A 20,627-nucleotide genomic window follows, 5' to 3' on the forward strand; every position below is an offset into this window, starting at 1 on the left:
TGCAGTTACCTGGATAATCCAGGTAACTGCACCCACTTCCGGGATAGCTCTCTGCGGAAAGGGGCGTAACTTACGCCCCTTTCCGCAAGTGCCCGCCCCTTCCCGCAAGTGCCCCGCTGCCTGCTGGGAAACACACAGATCCCAGAGGCAGCAGGGAGCGTCCTTATTGCGCAGTGCGATTCGCGCATGCGCAGTAGGGAACCGGGAAATGAAGCCGAAAGGCTCCATTTCCTGATTCCCATACCCAAGATGGCGGCGGCAGGACCTGACAGACGACCTAGAGATCGGCTTCGGGTGCCGACATCGCGGGCGCGCTGGACAGGTAAGTGTCACTATTTTAAAAGTCAGCAGCTGCAGTATTTGTAGCTGCTGGCTTTTAAAAAAAAAAAAACGCGGAGTCCCGGTGGACTCCCGCTTTAAACAAGCTTAACAGCTCTAGTGAGATGGCTGCCACGCATAAAGATCCCTAATGAGGATCCAACAGTAGCAACAAATATATAAATAAAGAAGAAGCTCCAGACCAAAACCAGGTAAAAGAATCCAAGATCATTTTAATTACTGAAAAAAAAGTTATATAAAAACAGCCAACGCCTTTCGGTTGCAACACCACTTACTTGTCCATCCCCCTAGTGGGCCACAGACACACTTGGAAGAGTTTCTAACCTTTCCTTATTCTACAACTAAAAAAACAAAACTTCTTGTACTCCATACTGGTAACACATCAGATGCAAGAACACTATAAAACTTTGTAACAAAACAAATGTGAAAATGTCTTTAGGGAGAACCCATCACTCTGATCATTCAGGGCAAAGAGTGTCTTTACAAAGGCCCCCAAGCCCTTGATACTTCACCACTCCTTGCTCTGTCTTTAAGATCCCCAGTGTTGGTGTAGGAAACTAGGGGGCAGAGGTGACCATTGTGTAACAGGGCTTGGGCCTAGTGATTGGTTGCTAGACCTGAGCACTGTCCAATGAGACAAGGTCACATGCTCCCCTAAACCATGAAGAACTGGCTATTTTTGTTGGCTCAGACAGCCGAAGTAGTAGCAAGGGAGTACTTATGAGGGGGGTATCAGGGAGTTGTGTCTGGTGGGCCTTTTCACATGCAATTTCACTTTGTCCTGAATAAGTAAAGTGCCAATAGGGTTGATTAAGGCCGGGTTCACACTGGTACGACAAATGCTCTGACACTGGGAGCTCATGTCGCATGACGTGTGAAAATCAATGTTTCCCTATGGGAGCTGTCTTAACTGATCCCGACACAAGTCGGCCCGACTTTGAAAATGCTCCCTGTACTACTTTGGTCCGACTTTGATCCTACTTAAGCCCATTGACTATCACTAAAGTAGGATCAAAGTCAGATTCTTGTCCTAACCATACAACTTTGGCATCCGACATTGTGTTATTTCCTGCCCCCTGCTGTAGCCCCTCCCATTGTGTGTTAGTTTTGATTGGTCAAAGGACAAGTTGTACTATCTGAAAAGTTGGATCAAAGTAGTATCCTGTTCCTGAAAGTCGGATGGATGTAGGACCAATGTAGGACTGATGTCGCAGAGCAAAGTAGGATGAAAGTAGCACTACTGTCGTGTAGTATAGTGTGAACCCGACCTTAAACCTGAACAGTGCAAAATCTGGTGCAACTGTGCAAAGAAACCAATCAGCTTCCAGTTTTTTTTTTATCAAAGCTTATTTGAACAAGCTGAAGTTAAAAACTGATTGGCTACCATGCACAGCTGCACCAGATTTTGCACTCTCCAGTTTTAATAAATGAACACCAGTGTGTCTTTAACCACTTGCTGGCCAGCGCACGACGATGTACGTCGACAGAATGGCACGGGCAGGCAAATGGGTGTACATGTACGTCCCTTTAAATTTGCCGCCCTGCCATCGGGAGCGCGCCACCGGTGGCGCGCTCCTGCGCTGGTCGGGACCCCCGTGAGTCCGGTCGCGGGACCCGCGGACTCGATCGCCGCGGGCATACCCGCGATTGTCTCACGGAGCGGCCAAATGAAGAAATGCCGTTGTAAACAGCATTTCTCCATTCTGCCTAGCAACTAGTGACGCTGATCTCTGCTCCATGTGATTGGAGCAGAGATCAGTGTTCACTAAATGAAAGTCCAACCCCCCCACAGTTAGTAACACACCCCTAGGAACACTTAACCCCTACACTGCCACCCACTGGTTAACCCCTTCACTGTCAGTGTCATTTACACAGGAATCACTGCATTTATATAGCAGTGATTACTGTATAAATGACAATGGTCCCAAAAATGTGTCAAAAATGTCCGATGGGTCCCCCACAATGTCGCAGTCACAATAAAAATCGCTGATCGCCGCCATTACTAGTAAAAAATAATAATAAAAAATTATTAATAAAAATGCTATAAAACTATTTGTAAACGCTATAACTTTTGCGCAAACCAATCAATAATCGCGTATTGCGATTTTTTTACCAAAAATACGTAGAAGAATACGTATCGGCCTAAACTGAGGGAAAAAAAATGTTTTTTTATATATTTTTGTGGGATATTTATTATAACAAAAAGTAAAAAATAATGTGTTTTTTTTCAAAATTGTCGCTCTATTTTTGTTTATAGCGCAAAAAATAAAAACCGCAGGGGTGATCAAATACCACCAAAAGAAATCTCTATTTGTGGGAAAAAAGGATGTCAATTTTGTTTGGGAGCCACGTCGCACAACCGCGCAATTGTCAGTTAAAGCGACGCAGTGCCGAATCGCAAAAAGTGGTCTGGTCTTTGACCAGCAAATTGGTCCGGTCTGAAAGTGGTTAAACATTATTACATATTGCAGTGAAATTCAGTATTGTTTTTTTCTTTTGCTGTCCAGCACGGTTTTATGCTCTTCCGTCTATTCTCCTCAGGGATAATCTTTCCATAGTTGTCCCAGCCATTGAAGTGTATCTCCTGTGTTAGGTAAAAAGAAAACCTGAACATTTAGCACTGATTTGTAATAAACCCGACCTTCATGGAAATAAACAAAATACAAAGAGATAATGCTCACATAATCTTCATAACAATAGTTAAAAAGGGTACAAGGATCACAATGACATAATTATGGGGTATTGTGCCTCATGCTATACATTAGAATTGAAATACGGACTTAGGTGTAGATCCAGTTTAACCCCAATTTCCAGGGTTAGATTGAATTTTTTTTTTCAGTTACATTGATGTCAATAGATGTCCATTTTCCAATGGTCGGTTTGGGGTGCTGGCTCATTAATAGAGAATCTATTGTCACTTAAATTGCTCCCCCAGCCCCCATGAAGTTTCTTTAGGGTGTACATTATTTTTAATAGACCTGTGCAATTCATTTCAGTAGAAATACAAATTCGGGCACATTTTTGGTTAGTCGGAGATTCGGATGTCAGAATCTCCAAATTAAATGATAACGAATAGTAATTAATTTAGTTAATAATGTAATGAATAATGTGGCGCTTACTCAAATTATATTGTGATGTATCAACTAAAAATAATGCTTTCAATGTGCAACAAAAATAAATATTAATTTTCCTTCATAAGCAATAAAGTGAAATATTGCAAAGTGACAAGTAACGATGAACCTGAATGTGCAAATATAATAGCAATATATAAATAAAATATAGTTTTCTTCATAAATAATAAAGTGCAATAATTCCAAAATGACAATACAGTAAATGAATGTGATAAACATGCCTATTCATAAAGTTCATCACCAACCTCATCTGCAGATATCGCCCAAATCGTCCCCTCCGCTCCTCTGAGGACCTCCTGCTTTCTAGCTCCCTTGTTACCTCCTTTCATGCTCGCCTTCAAGACTTCTCCAGAGCCTCTCCCATCCTCCCTGCCCCAGTCTGTCCGCTCAGCCCCTACCCTGTCCACCTTTAAGAGTTCCCTGAAAATTCATTTATTCAGGGAAGCCTATCCCACACCCACCTAACTGTCCCCGAGCCACCCCCATCAAATCATTCTCTGCAGCTATTACCTTTTGTACCACCACCCCCTCCCTTTAGAATGTAAGCTCTATGAGCAGGGCCCTCCTGTACCTTTTGTATTGTACTGTAATTGTGTTGTACCCCCCTATACATTGTAAAGCGCTGCGTAAACTGTTGGCGCTATATAAATCCATAATAATAATAATAAATAAAGTACTTGTGCAAAAAGGGGATCCAATTTATCCAAGTGCTTCCACCATCTGTAGTGCGCTAGTGGTTTGCCCCAGCCTCTCACAGAAGACAAAGACCCCTACAGGTCAATTAAAGCCTCTATATAAATGTAACTCCAGGTTCCAAGGTAGTACAATCCTTTTTCAAGGGACAACTAGCCAGATAGATGATAATGGCTTGCACTGATGATGTTAATTTCTTTACACAAAAGAAAAAAACGAGTACAGGACTTTAAATGAGGCAAGTTCAAAAACAATAAAAGTAGAAATTTTATTATTAGTTATACATGAATGTCAGGGAGCGTTTATATGTGACAAATGAGTGTTCAATACATGTACAGACATGGCATCCAAGTAAACATGATATAGAACCTAATTATCATAACAGGGAAAAAGATTTATATAAATTTCATAGAAATAGTACAGTAATAATATACAATAGAATTCATAAAAATTTTGCAAAAAATGATGGAAATGTAAGGGATTGCATCCTCAATAGCTTGACGCGTTTCGTCCGTAGACCGACTCATCAGGAGCGAATATATAATGTATAATGTATATAATGTCTGTAAATAATGAATAACAGGTGTTCTAAATTAAAAAGCCCATAGTATGTGAAATATTATAAATAAATACATTTATATAGAAAAAAGATGGTCAAGTTCACAGAACATACACCCCATAGGAATGCCGATCATGAGTTGTCCTGGTTTGTATGGGTCACCACATCAAGCCTCCCCCAGGAGCTGAGGCGCAGAGTGTCCGCCCAGAGCACCCGGCCGACAATGCCCTATTTGGCCAGCTGGCTTGGGCGTCCCCATTCACAGCTCATGCTCGGCATTCCTATGGGGTGTAAGTTCTGTGGATTGACCATCTTTTTTCTATATAAATGTATTTATATATAATATTTCTCATACTATGGGCTTTTTAACCTCCCTGGCGGTACGATTATTTCGGATTTTAGGTGCTAAAAGCGGTACCATTATTTTGCATGAAAATTTGGCGTTTTATATCGTAGTCCTGCAATTCTTAGGAATAACTCTCTTAAATCTGTCCAAACCAGAGTCTAGCAGACATCCCGGGTATGATAAAGTTTGAAAAATTAAATCATAAATTATAATATAATAAATAATTATAAATAATTGTACCAAATAATAATATAACAATAATAAAAATTATTCAATAATGTAATCAAATCAAAAACACTGAAATTTGCTCAGTTGCAGAATTGTCACTGTCATTACTTTTCAGTATTTGATGACGGATCTCCCCACAAATCGCTATCGCTCAATTCTGCGAGTGATTCTAATTTATTATGGCTGTTTTCTAGCTGGTCTAAAATCATTTTTGATGTACAGTGACAGTTTTGGTTGCTATGGACAATCTCCAGTTTCCAGGCATAAAGAACAGTTTTTATTATATAAAACTGCATGCAGGACACTGGGCAGACCACTAGGGACAACGGGGATGTGAAATATTTACATACAGCAATGTAATCTGTAAGATTACATTATACTGTATGTATACTGTTTGTTTCACTTTTTGAATTTGGCGCCGATCTCCGTGCCCGTGCGTCGCAACGCTCGCAGGGCACGGAGATCGGGTCCGTGATAGATCGAGCGAGACACGGCTCGCTCGTACAGCGGGGAGACATCGCTGGATCCGAGGGAGAAGGTAAGTAAACCTCCTCCTGGATCCAGCGACGCTGTCCCGAGTCTGACTCGGGGATACCGCTCTTGGTATAAAAAATCCACCCCGAGTCAGACTCGGGAATACCGTCAGGGGGGTTAATTTAGAACACCTGTTATTCATTATTTACAGACATTATATATTTGCTCCTGATGAGTCGCTCTACCGACGAAATGCGTTGACCTATTGAGGATGCAATCCCTCACATTTCCATCATTTTTTACAACATTTTTATGAACTCTATTGTATATTATTACTGTACTATCTCTATGAAATTTGTATAAATCTTTTTCCCTGTTATGATAATTAAGTTCTATATCTTGTTTACTTGGATGTCATGTCTGTAAATGTATTGAACACTCATTTGTCACATATAAACGCTCCCTGACATTCATGTATAATTAATAATAAAATGTCTACTCTTACATTGTTTTTGAGCTTGCCTCATTTAAAGTCCCATACTCATTTTGTCTTTTGAATTTATAATAGGGATGGAGACGCAATACCCCCCCCCCCCCCCTTATTTTAAAGTCCCAGTATATGGAGATATACATTTCCCCCCCTTTTTGTTAATTTCCTTACAGGTTCTTTCTTCCCATCATATGCAGTTAACATGCAACAACGAGAGGTCTTGATGGTGTAGTAATCAAATACAGTTAAAAATAGTGCTGTTCAGCTTTACAAAGGAACTTCCAGTCTCGGCTACGTCCGGAAGTGACGTCACCCAGCTCCTCCTGACGTGTTGCGTCACTGCTCACATGACTTCATCAAGGGTATGGAGTCGGGTGTACGATGTCGGACTTATATAACAAACTCCGCTGTCATGGCAACCACACTTTGCAGCCCCTAATTTGACATCAATTCAATATCCTGACCAGCTGTCAGGGTTGGGCTCAGCCCTTCCTTCTCAAAGCTGGCTGCTCAGCTGTCAGCTAATTGCCAGCTCCTATCTCTCCACAATGACTCACCTATTGATGATATCTTGCTCGTCAGTCCTGCCTACTTAAGCTGTCCAGTCCAGATGATCTCTGCCTTCACCCTGGTCACATCTGTACAGAGGCTCTCCTGTGTTCTTGTTAAAGAGTTGCTTGGCTGACATTCCTTCTGGTTCCAGATCCTGCTTTCTGTTCTACTACGCTCATCTCTGGCTTGTCTGACTATCCGTTCCGGTTCCTGAACTCTGGCGATGTTTTGACTACGTTTACTCTGTTTACCTTTTTTATTATTATTAAACAAGTGTGATTTAACTGCACTTCTGTCTCAGTCTTATTCATGGATTCTGACACCAGCGCAATATGAATAAATTTAAAAATCTAACAAGCACTTCACATTATATTTATAAAAAACACAGTGGTGAGAAATCAATGATATTCCTGTATATTGCAATGATATGGTCACAAAACAGCCCACATGCTGAATCCATCAACCAAAATAGACCAGAGAATGGAATGGATAGCGACATCTAGTGGATATTTAAGAAAAAGCAATAAATCTATAAAATCTATAAAAATCAATAAATTTTAAAAATGATATATAAAACAGTTAAGATTAAACTCCACGTTATGTCCTAATGGTGTCAATGTAACTAATTTGTGGATCCACCTAGATTCACTGACTGACTTCATTTAATAATTATAAAAAATATGATTTTTTTTTATAAATATGATGTGAAATGCTTGTTAGATTTTTTATTTATTCATTTTGCACTGGTCAGGATATAGAATTGATGTCAAATTAGGTGCTGCAAAGACCGTTGTGGTTGCCATGACAGCAGAGTTTGTTATATACTGTAAGGCCGGCATCGTACATCCGACTCCATACCCTTGATCAAGTCATGTGGGCAGTGACGCAATGCGTTGGGGGAAGCCGGGTGGCATCACTTCCGGTCGTGGCCGAGACTAGAAGTTCCTTTGTTTATAAAACTGAACAGCGCTATTTTAAACTGTAAGTTATTACGTTGTTTGAAATAAATTATATATTTGATTACTACACCATGGATACCTCTCTTTGTTGCATGTAAACTGCATATGATGGGAAGAAAGAACCTGTAAAGAAATCATCATCAGTGCAAGTCGTTATCATCTGTCTGGCTAGTTTTCCCTGGAAAAGGGATTGAACTACCTTGGAACCTGGAGCTACATTTATACAGAGGCTTTACTTGACCTGTAGGGGCAAACCACTAGCGCACTACAGATGGTGGAAGCAATTGGATAAATTGGATCCCCTTTTTGTACAAGCCCTTTATTTATTATGAACTTTATGAAAGGGCACGTTTATCATGTTCATTCACTGTATTGTCATTTTGGAATTATTGCACTTATTATTTATGAAGAAAACGATATTTTATTTATATATTTTTTTATATTTGCACATTCAGGATCATCATTATTTGTTGCTTTGCAATAGTAAAGTTGAGGTAAAGTTGAGCTACCTTCAATCATTTAATCATTTTGCTTTTTTTTAGCTATTGAAAATGATATTCCCAATTCACTAAGATAATTGAAAATTCACTTTGCAATTAGAACATATTACAGTATAATTCTCTAGTATTTAAAGTGGTTGTAAACCCAGATGGAAAAACAAAACAAAAAAACCTGCAAAACAAAGGCATAAAGAGCTAGTATGCATTGCATACTGGCTCATTATGAAATACTTACCGTAGAACAAAGCTGTTGCAGTGGTCCCGTCACACCGCTGTGACTGGCGACATGTCTTCCTGTAGTTATTTCTGGGACAGACCAGACCAGGCGGGCAAGAGCGCGTGGGTACAGCTGTTTCCCATGTGTGTCCGGTGGGGGTGGTATGAGGGTTTTTAGAGGTTCGCCCAGTCATGGGGGGGGACTATTTCTGTTACATGGGGATGGGTCTCTGTTTTCCAAGTTTCAGTTGATGCCCAGAGTCTTCGGGCAGCGGGTTTGGAAGAAAAACAGTAAGCTTCGCACGCCTTCCATATTGGGGCGGCCATAGAGGCTGGACGAGGTGGCTGTTAAAGAGGAAGTAAACCCTGATGAGTTTACTTCCTCTTTCATTCCCTGCAAAGGTAATGCATACTGGACTACTATGCATCGCATTATGTGTCACTTACCTGACACAGGAGCCAGCGATGTCACCGCTGTCCCCTGTAGTCCGGCGCATCCATCTTCTCGGTGGGTCTCGCCGCGGGGCCGCGATGACGTCACTCCCGCGCATGCGCACAGGAGCCGCCACGTGCGGCATATTCGCCGTTGACGGTGCCGCGCGCAATGCGGCTGCGCGCCGCTGTCTACGGCGCATGCGCCGTAGACAGCGGTGCCTGTCTTTCGGTAAATATCTCCTAAACCGTATAGGTTTAGGAGATATTTCTTGGACCTACAGGTAAGCCTTAATCTAGGCTTACCTGTAGGTCAAAGTGTGTTGTAAGGGTTTACAACCACTTTAAGCGGATTGGTAGGTGGAACTCCAGGATATTCCATACCTACATTCACCCACATTTGTTGGCTGATTAGCCGATGGTGGGGGGGGGTGACTTATAGAGGACAGGTGTCTATGTGGTAATTGCATGTTGGGTGAGAATTCATGGTGGTCGTGGTGTTATCCAGTGGTTTTGTTTATTTTATTTCAGATGGAGTGCAGCCACGCCACGTCTTCATTATGAGCCAATCATATATGTTTTGGGGGGCCAGGCGAGCTGAGGTTAGGCCGGATGGCGGGCAGCTGGGTATTTCTAGGAGGGAGACGTGTGTTCGCTGGTTAGGGGTACCAGGGATGATGTGGAGCAGGATCATGCCTGAGGTGCATCATTTTGCACGCCTTGACAGGCCACCTGACATTCTTGTGCTCCATGTTGGCGGGAACAATCTGGAGGTTTGTTCCAGAAGGGAGCTCATTATGGATGTCAAGTTCGATTTCCTGCGGCTCCCTACAGCCTATATGCTGGTCTTGTGGTCCGACATGGTGAGGTCAGTTACAAGACTCAACAAGACTCATATAAAGGTCAATAAAGTGGTGGGACAATTTTTTATTCAGAATGGGGGCATGGTCATTTGGAATTCAGTCAGATACCAGGCTGTACCTGAGGGGGGATGGTGTCCATTTATCTGCGGTGGGTATAGATTATAGATTTATGGTCCCTGGGGTTGCAGGATGGGATTCAGCGTGCATTGCAGGTGTGGAGGGGTCCTCAAGGGTAAGGTGTCATCCTTGTGGGTGGTGACAGTGGTTGGTCTTTGATGGTGTAAGAAAATACTTATGAGATGGAAGTGTTGGGGACTCATCGGTGGTATGTGCCCCTCTGGTGTATTCCAGTTAACACGGTTTAGCTGGAATTTGGTAATGGTTGCACTGCAGGTAGCAGAGTTGTCTCCGAGCTGGTGTGTTATGGCTGGAGGCCTATCTTGGTAGAGGTCCTCAGTGTAAAAGTGGAACGTGTTTTGAATTTTGGGTTGCCGTCAAAGACCAACAGGCCTGAGGACTGTTATTTTGTTTCAGATGTTGATGTGAAAAAGAATGTTAATTTAATAAGTTATTTTTGTTAATAAAAGGCTGGCCATTTATACTACATTTCATGTGTGGTCTCGTTAATTTAGGTAATGTTAAGGGGTGGGGGTGAGTACAAATGTTTGGGTAGACATCAAAGAAGGTTGGGGAAATCTGATCTACACTGGTCAAGTGAGGCCCAGAGCGAGAGCAATATAATGAAAAGTAGTGAAGAGTCTGTATTACAGGGTGAGAAGGGGAGGCAACTATAGGGTTAAGGAAGAAAAGGTGGATAAAACAGGGGAAAGGTAGGATTGGCTTCGAGCAGCATGATAGGGAGGGTTTTTTTTGTTCATTTAAGGGGGAAGCGGGGTCTCCTGGGCATCATTGAAGGGGTAGAGGAGGAAAAAAGAGGCAGTTTACCACCCACCCTTCCTGTGTTGTTTGTTTTCTTTATTTGCAGGTGCAGTATGAGCAGGTGATGTTATGGCAGCTGATCAGGTGGCGGTGGATGGTCTTTGATGGTGTAAGAAAATACTTATGAGATGGAAGTGTTGGGGACTCATTGGTGGGATATGCCCCTCTGGTGTATTCCAATAAACATGGTTTAGCTGGAATATGGTAATGGTTTCATTGCAGGTAGCAGAGTTGTCTCTGAGCTGGTGTGTTACGGATGGAGGCCTATCATGGTAAAGGTCCCACAGTGTAGAAGTGGAACATGTTTTGGGTTACCGTCAAAGACCAACAGGCCTAAGGACTGTTATTTTGTTTTAGACGTTGATGTGGAAAAGAAATCATGACCCATTCAAGTAAATAGGGCCACTCTGCAAGTGGCCCACAACTGCTTGCTTCTGCGGGGTCCAAAGGATTAAAGCAGGTGGTGAGAAAGCAAAACAATTCTGCCTGCTTTAACCCACTGTTTGTTGTACCGCACAAGGTTGCAGGGCACTTTCCTCATTCACTTGAATGGATCATGCTTGGCAGGTGCTACACCCACCAACCATGATGGGGCGTATAACTCCTGCTGCAGCTGCGACATGTGTACACCCCTGGCCACTGCAGCTAAAGGGAGTGGGGTTGGGGCACGGGTGAAAAAAAACACAACTATGAGGTTTTACCACCCCCCCAACTGCAAATGTAAATGAACCCTTACTGTTCTGAGCCTCCTATAAGCCCGCTTTCATATTGATGTGCCTCGGTTTACCCATGCCGTGCAACTTTCCTGGGCTAGCTGCACTTTGCCATAGACTTTTTCTGTAGGAGTGGTGCACTTTCTAAAAGCGCACAATAACTCCTGCATTCCAAAAGTGCACCAAACCCACAGGATATAATAGAAGTCTATGGCTAAGCTCAGCTAGCACAGGACAGTTGCAGGTGCACTGCATTGCACCCGTGCGGCAGGTAAACCGCAGCACATCAGTGTGAAAGCAGCCTTATACTATCATGGCCGGTATATTGGTTTACACCGACCTGAAGATCTCTTCTTACCCCCTGCTGACACCACTCTAGAGACCACTAGCTGGGATAAGAGGTGGAGTGCAGGTGGTATTGCTCTGCCTGGGACAGGAGCCTCCACTACCTAGGGGGCATCAGCTTATGCAGCTCTCTACTACAGCTCTAACCTTACAAGTAGTTGCTCTGCATTGCACTCTGTTTGATGCTCTGGAATGGCAAGTCAGCAAGCCCAGACCGATATCTACCAGTCACCTGTCCTCAATCTACTGGTTGCTGACCCCCTGTGTAGAGGTTAATGAAGTTAAATAGAGATCTAACTAGTATTCAGAAGTAGGAAAAATCTAGTACGAGCATTTGCTAGAATACAGGAAAATGTCTACTGATATTAATAATTTGGGGTAGAAAAATTAAGCATAGACTTCATGAAGATTCTGTTTCTTGTTGGAAGCCCTCCCTGGAAGTGTTCCATGCCGGCCCCAGCGTCTTCCTGATGGCCACAGGAAGTACTCTCTGCCAATAATCATCCATCTGCAGACCCACATCTCTGCAGCGTCACCCGGATTGGGAATTGGGGAAATATCCATGGACCACTGAATAACAGATGAGCCTTTTTATCTTTGTTGTCTTTGATACGTCGTTTGGAGGCATGCTGAGAGTATCCGAGTGGATCTGAAGATCTCGTGACATCCGTATGATTGGGACGATCTCCGGCATCTGGTATCGAGATGTCTATGTGATTCATGATCAAATCTGCGCAGTTTGACCTCCCCTAACAGGGGGATCACTGAGGATCTGGTAAGCCTCCATCTATTAGTGGTGCTTAGAGGTGAAGGGTCCACGTGGTCAAGTATTATTTTTGAATAAACAAGTTTCAGCTACTTCTGCTTCATATTCACACGGGACATTATTTATATTATTTTGCTGCATCAATTTATATATGGTTATTTGAATTCACAGTTTGTTTTTTGGACACTTGAGTTTCAGAAGTATTTTTCATTAAGCATTTTTTCATAATATTTGTATATTTTACTTCACAGTTTTTTTGTTTTATATTCATATTTGTTAGGCCACATTCACATTTAGTGGCCAAACGCTGCACTCTATTTCTTTTATGAAGGCTATGGTGCTAGAGTTTGTTTTTTAGAATTGATAATGGGAATGTATCAACTTAACGATAAATGTGTACCAAAATGAATCTATGCTTGATAAGCCAATCATACATCTTATTATGTTTCCTGATGATGCCATCTTACCTGCGACTTTTATAATACTTCAATAAGCATGCCAGCCCGACCACAGAAGCAACTGAAATATATATACCCAGCCCTCTGGACATCTGATGTCTTTTATCTGTAGAGATGATGAAGGAGCTCAGGATAAAGTCTTGTATATACATATTTCTACGTTTTATAAACATTAGTTCTGCTTAAACACACTTTAAAAATGAATACCATTTTAAATTGTTTACAATAGTGATATTTGTTTCTAAAATGATCATATAAGTGCAATATTACAGCTCATTTACCACAGGGATTAGTTCAACTTTTGTCAGGATATGATACTGTAGCATGGACAGGTGACAGGCCCTCTTTATGAAGACGTCAGGTATCTATTAGACCATCAATGTCTCCTTGGCCCTCTACTGCAGCTAATTAAGCATAGATCATACCTGATTAGTTGCTGCTGCTGTAGCTGGGTAATGATAGCTCTGAATCCGCAAGTAGCATAACACATCGCTTCTAGGTTCTTTAATCGCCTCCTGCACTCAATATTAAAGTAGTTTATCGCAGTTCCAGGCTCCTTGGAGGAACAGGAGAGCCTGGGAAGGGAACCATTACAGACATCGGCTGTGGGTGGCCCACCTTCAGACTCCTGTAAAGTGATCTGGCTCTGGCACCAAGATCTCTTTTACATGAAAGACCATTTCTGGCTCTAAAAATCCATACCAAGCATGCATTAACCCCTTGAATACCAGGACATTTCTAAACATACCTTGATAGTCAATGGGCTCATTAAGAATTCTATTCATCACCTGTCCAGCTGTGCAGTGTGGAAAGTCTCTGTAAATCACAAAAACAACCATTCATACTAATGCCGCGTATGTACACGATCAGACTTTTCGTCAGCAAAGGTCAGACGGAACGAATCAGTCGGACAATTCCATCTTGTGTGGGCTTCATCAGACCTTTGCTGTCCAAAAATTTGATGGACTTTAGAAATAGAACACGTTTAAAAATTTTCGGCCGGAACTCCGCCGGACCCAGTTCCTATAGAGAAATCTGTTCGTGTGTATGCTAGTCCGATGGAAAAAAACTGACGCTAGGGCAGCTATTGGCTACTGGCTATGAGCTTCCTTATTCTAGTCTGGTCGTACGTCATCACGTTAAAATCCGTCGGATTTTGGTGTGATTGTGTGTGGCCAAGTCCATTTATTTGGAAAGTCCGTCGGAACTCCGCCGAAATTCCGTCGGGAAGACCGTCTGACCTAGTCCGTCAAAAAGTCCGGTCATGTGTACGTGGCATTACAGATCCTTGGACAGGCAAAACAAATAGTGTAATATATATATTCTAACTATGTATTTTGCGTGTAGTTTTTCTTTCATTAGTTCAGATTTTACATCTATTTTCTTGTAGCAAAACTTCAAGCAAAGCCTTTTATGAATACTCACCCAGATGTACTATTAGTGGCTCTTTGAAGCTGCTATGTTCAACCCGGCAGTAGACACTTTCTATCGAATTTGTAATGGTCAACACTGTTATCTGGTAAGTTCCATCTCCATTGGGTAGAGTCACAGTTGACATCACATCCTCCATTATGTTCTCCTTCCAAAAGCTTACGTTGATTGGCTTTGGATAGAATCCAGTGGCCATACAGATCACCTCTGTTTCAGCTTTTTCAACTTTCTCAGTTATGTAGACCTGTGGCTGGACTGATATATATGGAGGAAAGTTGAGAAGAAGAACAATTAGGGCACATATATAATGGTCTTGATTCATAAAGATGCAAAAGAACTTACAGTTAAAACTGGCTTCTCAGGCCATATTTTGTCACAACTCAACCATCATCGACCAAGGCCCACTCCTTAACCTCTTGTAATGCAAATGTGCGGCATCAGGGAGGGTGTAACCCTAGGAAATGTGTGATGCCGCTCCAGACAAACATCCTTTAGCTCCGGTTATTCCCACTCAAGGGTGCAGGCGGCTAAGGAGCCCACCCATCAGCTCTGTAGCACACTGGAAAAAAAGAAACACTGCCGCACACCAACCCGGCCCGAAAGGTGAATCAGCAAGACGGTGGGGGCATGGCCTTGGTGAAGTCAGGCTGAAGCTGTCTTGTTGACTTACCTTTTGGGCCAGGTTTGTGTGCAGCTGAGTTTCTTACTTATTAGGGACGGTGTACCTTAAAGTGTTACTAAACCTAAAACAGAGTTTTTTTTAACTTAATGCATTGTTTGCATTAAGGCAAAAAACCTTTTGGTTTCTCTGTTCCCCCCTTCACACAGGGAAGAGAGGGGAGAAGAAATCAGCTCTGTGCATGGCTGCATCTATTTTCTCCTCTTTTCCTCTTTACACAACATTCAAGCAGGAGCCATTGGCTCTTGCTGCTGTCAATCAGATGCAGTGCAGAGGAAGTGGGGGCAGGCCTAAGTCCCACTGTGTAAGTCTATGGAGCACGGTTGGGAGCAGGCATTCAACACTCTCCCCATAGCCAGCAGCTTTCTATGGTAGTCTTAAACAGAGGAGGAGCCAAGATCTCCACCGGGACCCCAGAAGAGGAGGATCAGTCCACTCTGAGCAATACCACTGCACAGAGCAGGTAAGTATAACATGTTTGTTATTTTAATAAAAAAAAAAAAAAGTACTTTAGTAACACTTTAATGTCTACACTGCATGCATATGCTTCCATGATGACCAAGGTTTCTGGGGATTAATTTATTCTCTGACAAAAAGCCATGATAACAAGTATAGTTTATTAAAAATTGCACAATGTGCGTTTTCTTTGCTATGGTTTACTTCTTTCATTGTGTTACTTACTCTTTCTGGAGAGGGCTTCCTTCCCCGCAGTTGAATATGTGGTGGCCATGGCATGGCACTGGTTCTTCAGCATGTTTTCAATGGAAACCAGTGTGACTGTGTCATTCTGCAGGTGTTTCTGTACAGCTTCAGACTGAGGATAGTCCCCAGCGACCCACACCCCTTCTGTGACATTTAAATGCACCAGATCTTCTCCTTCCACAGCTATCTTAAAAGCATAGCCTGCTGGGTTGTCCGTGGATGAGGGACAGATTGCCATGCATTGAGTTGTGAAGGCACCTGAGAAGAATTGATTTTTGGTTAGCTTAGCTTGTAATAATTTCAGACTTCTGGGTGTAGGATGCACAGGGGTCTATACAAATATTTGTTAAGGGTATCCCTATGGTAAAAACATTACAAGTCTTCTTGGCTCTCCAACCTTCACATTATAAGGCAAACCCATAGTTGAAACCTACATTTTTTAACTTGGTTAATAACACTACAACCAGGGGCAAACGTCGCAAACATTGATCACTCAGGGCACGCCCAGGACATAAAAAAACATTTATCATTTTCCTCCCACTTCACAATTATGTGCCACTTTTTGTTGGTCTATCACGTAAAATCCCAATAAAATACATTTACGTTTTTGGTTTGCAACATGACAAAATGTGGAAAATTTCAAGGGGTATGAATACTTTTCAAGGCACTGTAATTAGTGCAGGCAGAGGGAAATGAGGATTTGATGAGGGGTGATGAGGGGGATTTGTGTTGGGGGAGATGATTTGATTTGTACTATAGGAGGTGAATTTTGGGTAACAAGAAGATCTGTGGTAGGAGGGTGAAGTTAGGGAGCATATTTGTGCTAATGTGGGGGGGGGGGAGGGGGGGAATTTGTGCTGGGAGGTAGAATTTGTAGAGAATGAGAAGGGGAGGGTAATGTTGAGGGTATATTTGTGCTCAGAGGGGGGTTGGGGGGGGATTTGTGCTGGGACGGAGATTTGGGGAAATGAGGGGATTTTTGTTGAGGATTTTGTGCAGGGGGTGATGGGAGAGGAGTGCTAGGAGATGGATTTCGGGAGACAATTGTGCTAGGTAGGTAGAATTTGTTGGGGGGGGATTTGAGGGGAGGATTTGTGCTAAGAGGGGGGATTTGGAGGAGATTATTTGTGCCGGGAGGTGGAAATTGGAGGAGAAGGAGATAATTTGCTCCAGGAGGTTGAAATATGGGGGGGGGGGGGGGTTGGGTGGGGCAGGTTTGTGCTAAGAGGGGAGATTTGGGGGGGATTTTTGAGCTGTGAGGAGGGAGAATTCTTACTGGCAGGGGGGATGGGGGGATTTGTATTGGGGATGGGGGGATTGTTACCAGGAGGGGGAATTGGGGGTTCCAACGCCATCAATTGATTACCTCAAGCAGTCACAGATTGGCAGCAGAGAAATGGCCAGGCTATACATAACTGAAATACAGGAAAGTGAGGTCACCATCCTGCCTTTGCAATATAAATATCAGTACTGGGTGGACATACATACAGTACATATACTTTGGCAGGTAAAACAGCTACCTCAAATGTATTTTCCTGTGTTTTCCTGGAGTTCAGATTTTAGTTCCGATATTTTTAATGTGGTTGTATGTGTCCTATCAATACAATCTAAATTTTACCATTTCAGCAAATCTCTTACCTTTATGTCCGAGTTCCTTGTTCAATTCATCTATATGTATGTGAAAATAATATATAAAACTGCCCAGAAACATATTAAAGAACATCCAATCAGTGTTACTCAGGTTCCCGTTTGACCAGCTCTGCTTGAATACAATGAGCCGTGAATCATTATAGGCTGCCAGTATCTCAATGTCTTCAACCTCCAGGGAGCCCCAGAGGGTCAGTACTCGATCGCTGGAGTAGTAGTAATTCTGTAGCCAGTTAATCCTGATATCTGTGAAGGAAGGAGGAAAATGTATTGTTCATTATGTGCAGAGTCTCCTTGCTGGCCTTCGATTGTCTCTTTGCTGGTCTGAGGCTGTCACTTAGCTGGACTGTGGCTGTCTCTTTGCTGGACTGAGGCTGTCTCTTTGCTGGTCTGGGACTGTCTCTTTGCTGGCCTATAGATGACTCTTTGCTGGTCTGGGGCTGTCTCTTTGCTAGACTGGGGATGTTTCTTTGCTGGTATGGAGCTGTCTCTTTGTTGGACTGAGTCTGTCTCTTTGCTGGTCTATGGCTGTCTCTTTGCTGGTCTATGGCTGTCTCCCTTTTGGCCTGCGGCTGTCTCTTTGCTGGACTGAGGCTGTCTCTTAGCTGGACTGACGCTGTCTCTTTGCTGGACTGAGGCTGTCTCTTTGCTGGTCTGGGACTGTCATTTTGCTGGACTGAGGCTGTCTCTTTACTGGACTGGGACTGTCTCTTTGCTGGTCTGGGACTGTTCCTTTGCTGGATGGGGGCTGTCTCTTTGCTGGATGGGGATGTCTTTTTTTCTGGATTGGAGATGCTGCCTTGCTGGATTAGGCTGTCTCTTTGCTGTATGGGGCTGTCTCTTTACTGGGGAGGGTGTCTCTTTGCTATATGGGAATGTCTTTTTGCTGAATTGGGATGTCTCTCAGGATAAATATCCCGTTGCCGCCCCCCAGCCTAAAATGCCCGTGTCTATTTTTTGTGCCAGAGAGCCTCCACAACGTGGGGAATTTATCAAAACTGGAGCAGCCAAATCTGGAGCATCAGTGCACAACAACCAATCAGCTTCTATCTTCAATTTGTTCAGTTAAGCATTAAAAATGAAGACGATTGGTGGCCATATGGCACTGAGGCCAGGGCATTTTCTACTTCCTCTGACCCCAGTCCAGCTCCTCTAAAGCCTGAAGGACAGCAAACTGGCCCTTTGCTTGGAAAGTTTGGCGACCCCTGGTTTAACACATTGAGCAAATAAAATAAACCTAAAATAAACATTTTCCCAGTAAACTATTTGTTAAAATTATTATCCCAGCACTTGCAGTTTAAAAATCTTTAAACACTGCTGGCTCCTGCTCTCAGTGCTGCTTCCCTGAGCTTCTGGTCTTCACAGGAAAGAGTTGACATTGGACATTGCAGTCTCCAGCCAGTCTGCTAGCTTGGAGAAGGTTGTGGGGGTAGTTGGAGAGAAGAGCAGGGGGGTATTTTGCCATCCTAGGCTATGGAGCAGTGTTTTTCTATTGATGCACACAGTGTAGGAAGACACAATTTTAGCCTCTGCATGCAAGAGTGGCTCCATAGGACACTGTAAAAGAAAGCAGCCACCCTGAAACATGAAACCTGGGGGAAGTGATCATGGCACCAGCAGGGGCGGACTGACAACTCATGGGGCCCCCTGAGCAATAGGCGATTATGGGCCACCCCCAGGCAATCAGACATTATGGGACCACACAGTATACACAAACACACACACACACACACACACACACACACACACACACACACACACACACACACACACACACACACACACACACACACACAGTATACCCTTACACAGTATACCCTCACACAGTATACACAGACATGTTTCTATTGGCTGAGAAGGTACTGGAGGGGTGGGGCAGCTATAATCTCTGGATTTTTAGACCAAAAGGATGTCGGTAAGGGACATTTTAGAGACAGATGTAAAAAAAACACAGATTTTTACATACTGCCCCTGGTTTTACTGAGGCTGGCAACCTTGATGGGGCCCCCTAGTGGCATGGGGCCCTCGGGCAGTGCCCGAGTTGCCAAATGGTCAGTCCGCCCCTGGGCACCAGCTTAAGCTGGAACATAGGCAAGGATTAAAGAATAAAAAAGCGGCATACTCAGTAAGTGATTAAATCAGATTAAAGCTCTTAAAAACCGAGGGTTTAATATCACTTTAGGTGCTAAAATTCCTTAAAATAAACAAATCAAAATTCATTAAGTTGACTTACCTGTAGCTGTGACAATAAGGAATAAATGAAGAGATAACGTCAAAGATATCACCAGGATTTTTATCATTCTTCAAAAATATTTCAAAAGCCCAACCAATTGAATAGTGAACTATAATAATAAGAAGGAGAAGGAAAACTGAGGCGTGGAAAAAAGACCAGTGTATACTTGCAGAAACAGTTGAAAACTCTCATGCCCTGCTGATATAGGAAAGCCAAACAACACAGATGTGGAACAATACAGCTGCGGTGGTTAAACGGTAACCAGTGCGCTACTGACAAGGTGGTTAGGAATATGTTTAAAGAACAGGATGCAGAAGACGCTCATGAATAACTACACACATATGATAACATACACTACATACTATCTTTTTCTGACCAATACAATTTTTTACATAATTACAATTTTTAAAGTGTACCAAAAATGCAAGGTCTGCTTTAATGACGGAACTCCTACAACCCCCCCCCAAATGAAAGACCCTTACAAAAAAGGTTTTAAAAAAATTAGGTAATGGCATTTCTTTTAATAACTACAATGAGTGCCTTGAAAAAGTATTCACACCCCTTGAAATTTTCCGTAGTTTGTCATTGTTGTGGAAATTTTTATTATATATGTTGTCAGATGCCCCCCAGTGTCTGTTTTGCTGTAATACGCTCATGCAAGGGTATTCGCACATACAGACACTGGTGGAAGACAGTTGGATGCAGAAACCTTCCCATAGACACGGCAGATCTGTTTGCTCTTTTAACCACTTGAGATCCGCGCTATAGCCAAATGACGGCTACAGTGCGGATCTCCTTTTCTGGGACTACGTCTATTGACGTCGTCCCGTGCACGAGCGGCCTGCGCGCCCCCTGAGGGGCGCGCGCGGCGCGCTCTGTGATCGGCGAGTCCATGAGACTCGCCTGATCACCGATCCGTGCAAGGGGTCGAT

General features: G+C 43.0%; 1 protein-coding gene across 1 annotated transcript; it reads right to left on the minus strand.

The window, feature by feature from the left end:
• Positions 1 to 532: 532 nt before the first annotated feature.
• On the minus strand, positions 533 to 19,970 carry LOC143983824 (T-cell surface glycoprotein CD1c-like). The gene is made up of 6 exons (XM_077483924.1): positions 19,696 to 19,970; positions 17,454 to 17,708; positions 15,795 to 16,073; positions 14,429 to 14,689; positions 13,013 to 13,109; positions 533 to 2,923 (listed from the first exon to the last, which is right to left on the minus strand). Exons 1-6 carry the CDS (start codon positions 19,760 to 19,762, stop codon positions 2,854 to 2,856), a joined length of 1,029 nt encoding a protein of 342 aa, XP_077340050.1. The 5' UTR covers positions 19,763 to 19,970; the 3' UTR covers positions 533 to 2,853.
• Between the last annotated feature and the right edge of the window lie 657 nt (positions 19,971 to 20,627).

This window comes from Lithobates pipiens, unplaced genomic scaffold, assembly GCF_037356315.1.
Source record: "Lithobates pipiens isolate NorthernLeopardFrog02 unplaced genomic scaffold, aLitPip1_a1.2 Scaffold_1, whole genome shotgun sequence".
Classification (NCBI taxonomy): Eukaryota; Metazoa; Chordata; class Amphibia; order Anura; family Ranidae; genus Lithobates; species Lithobates pipiens.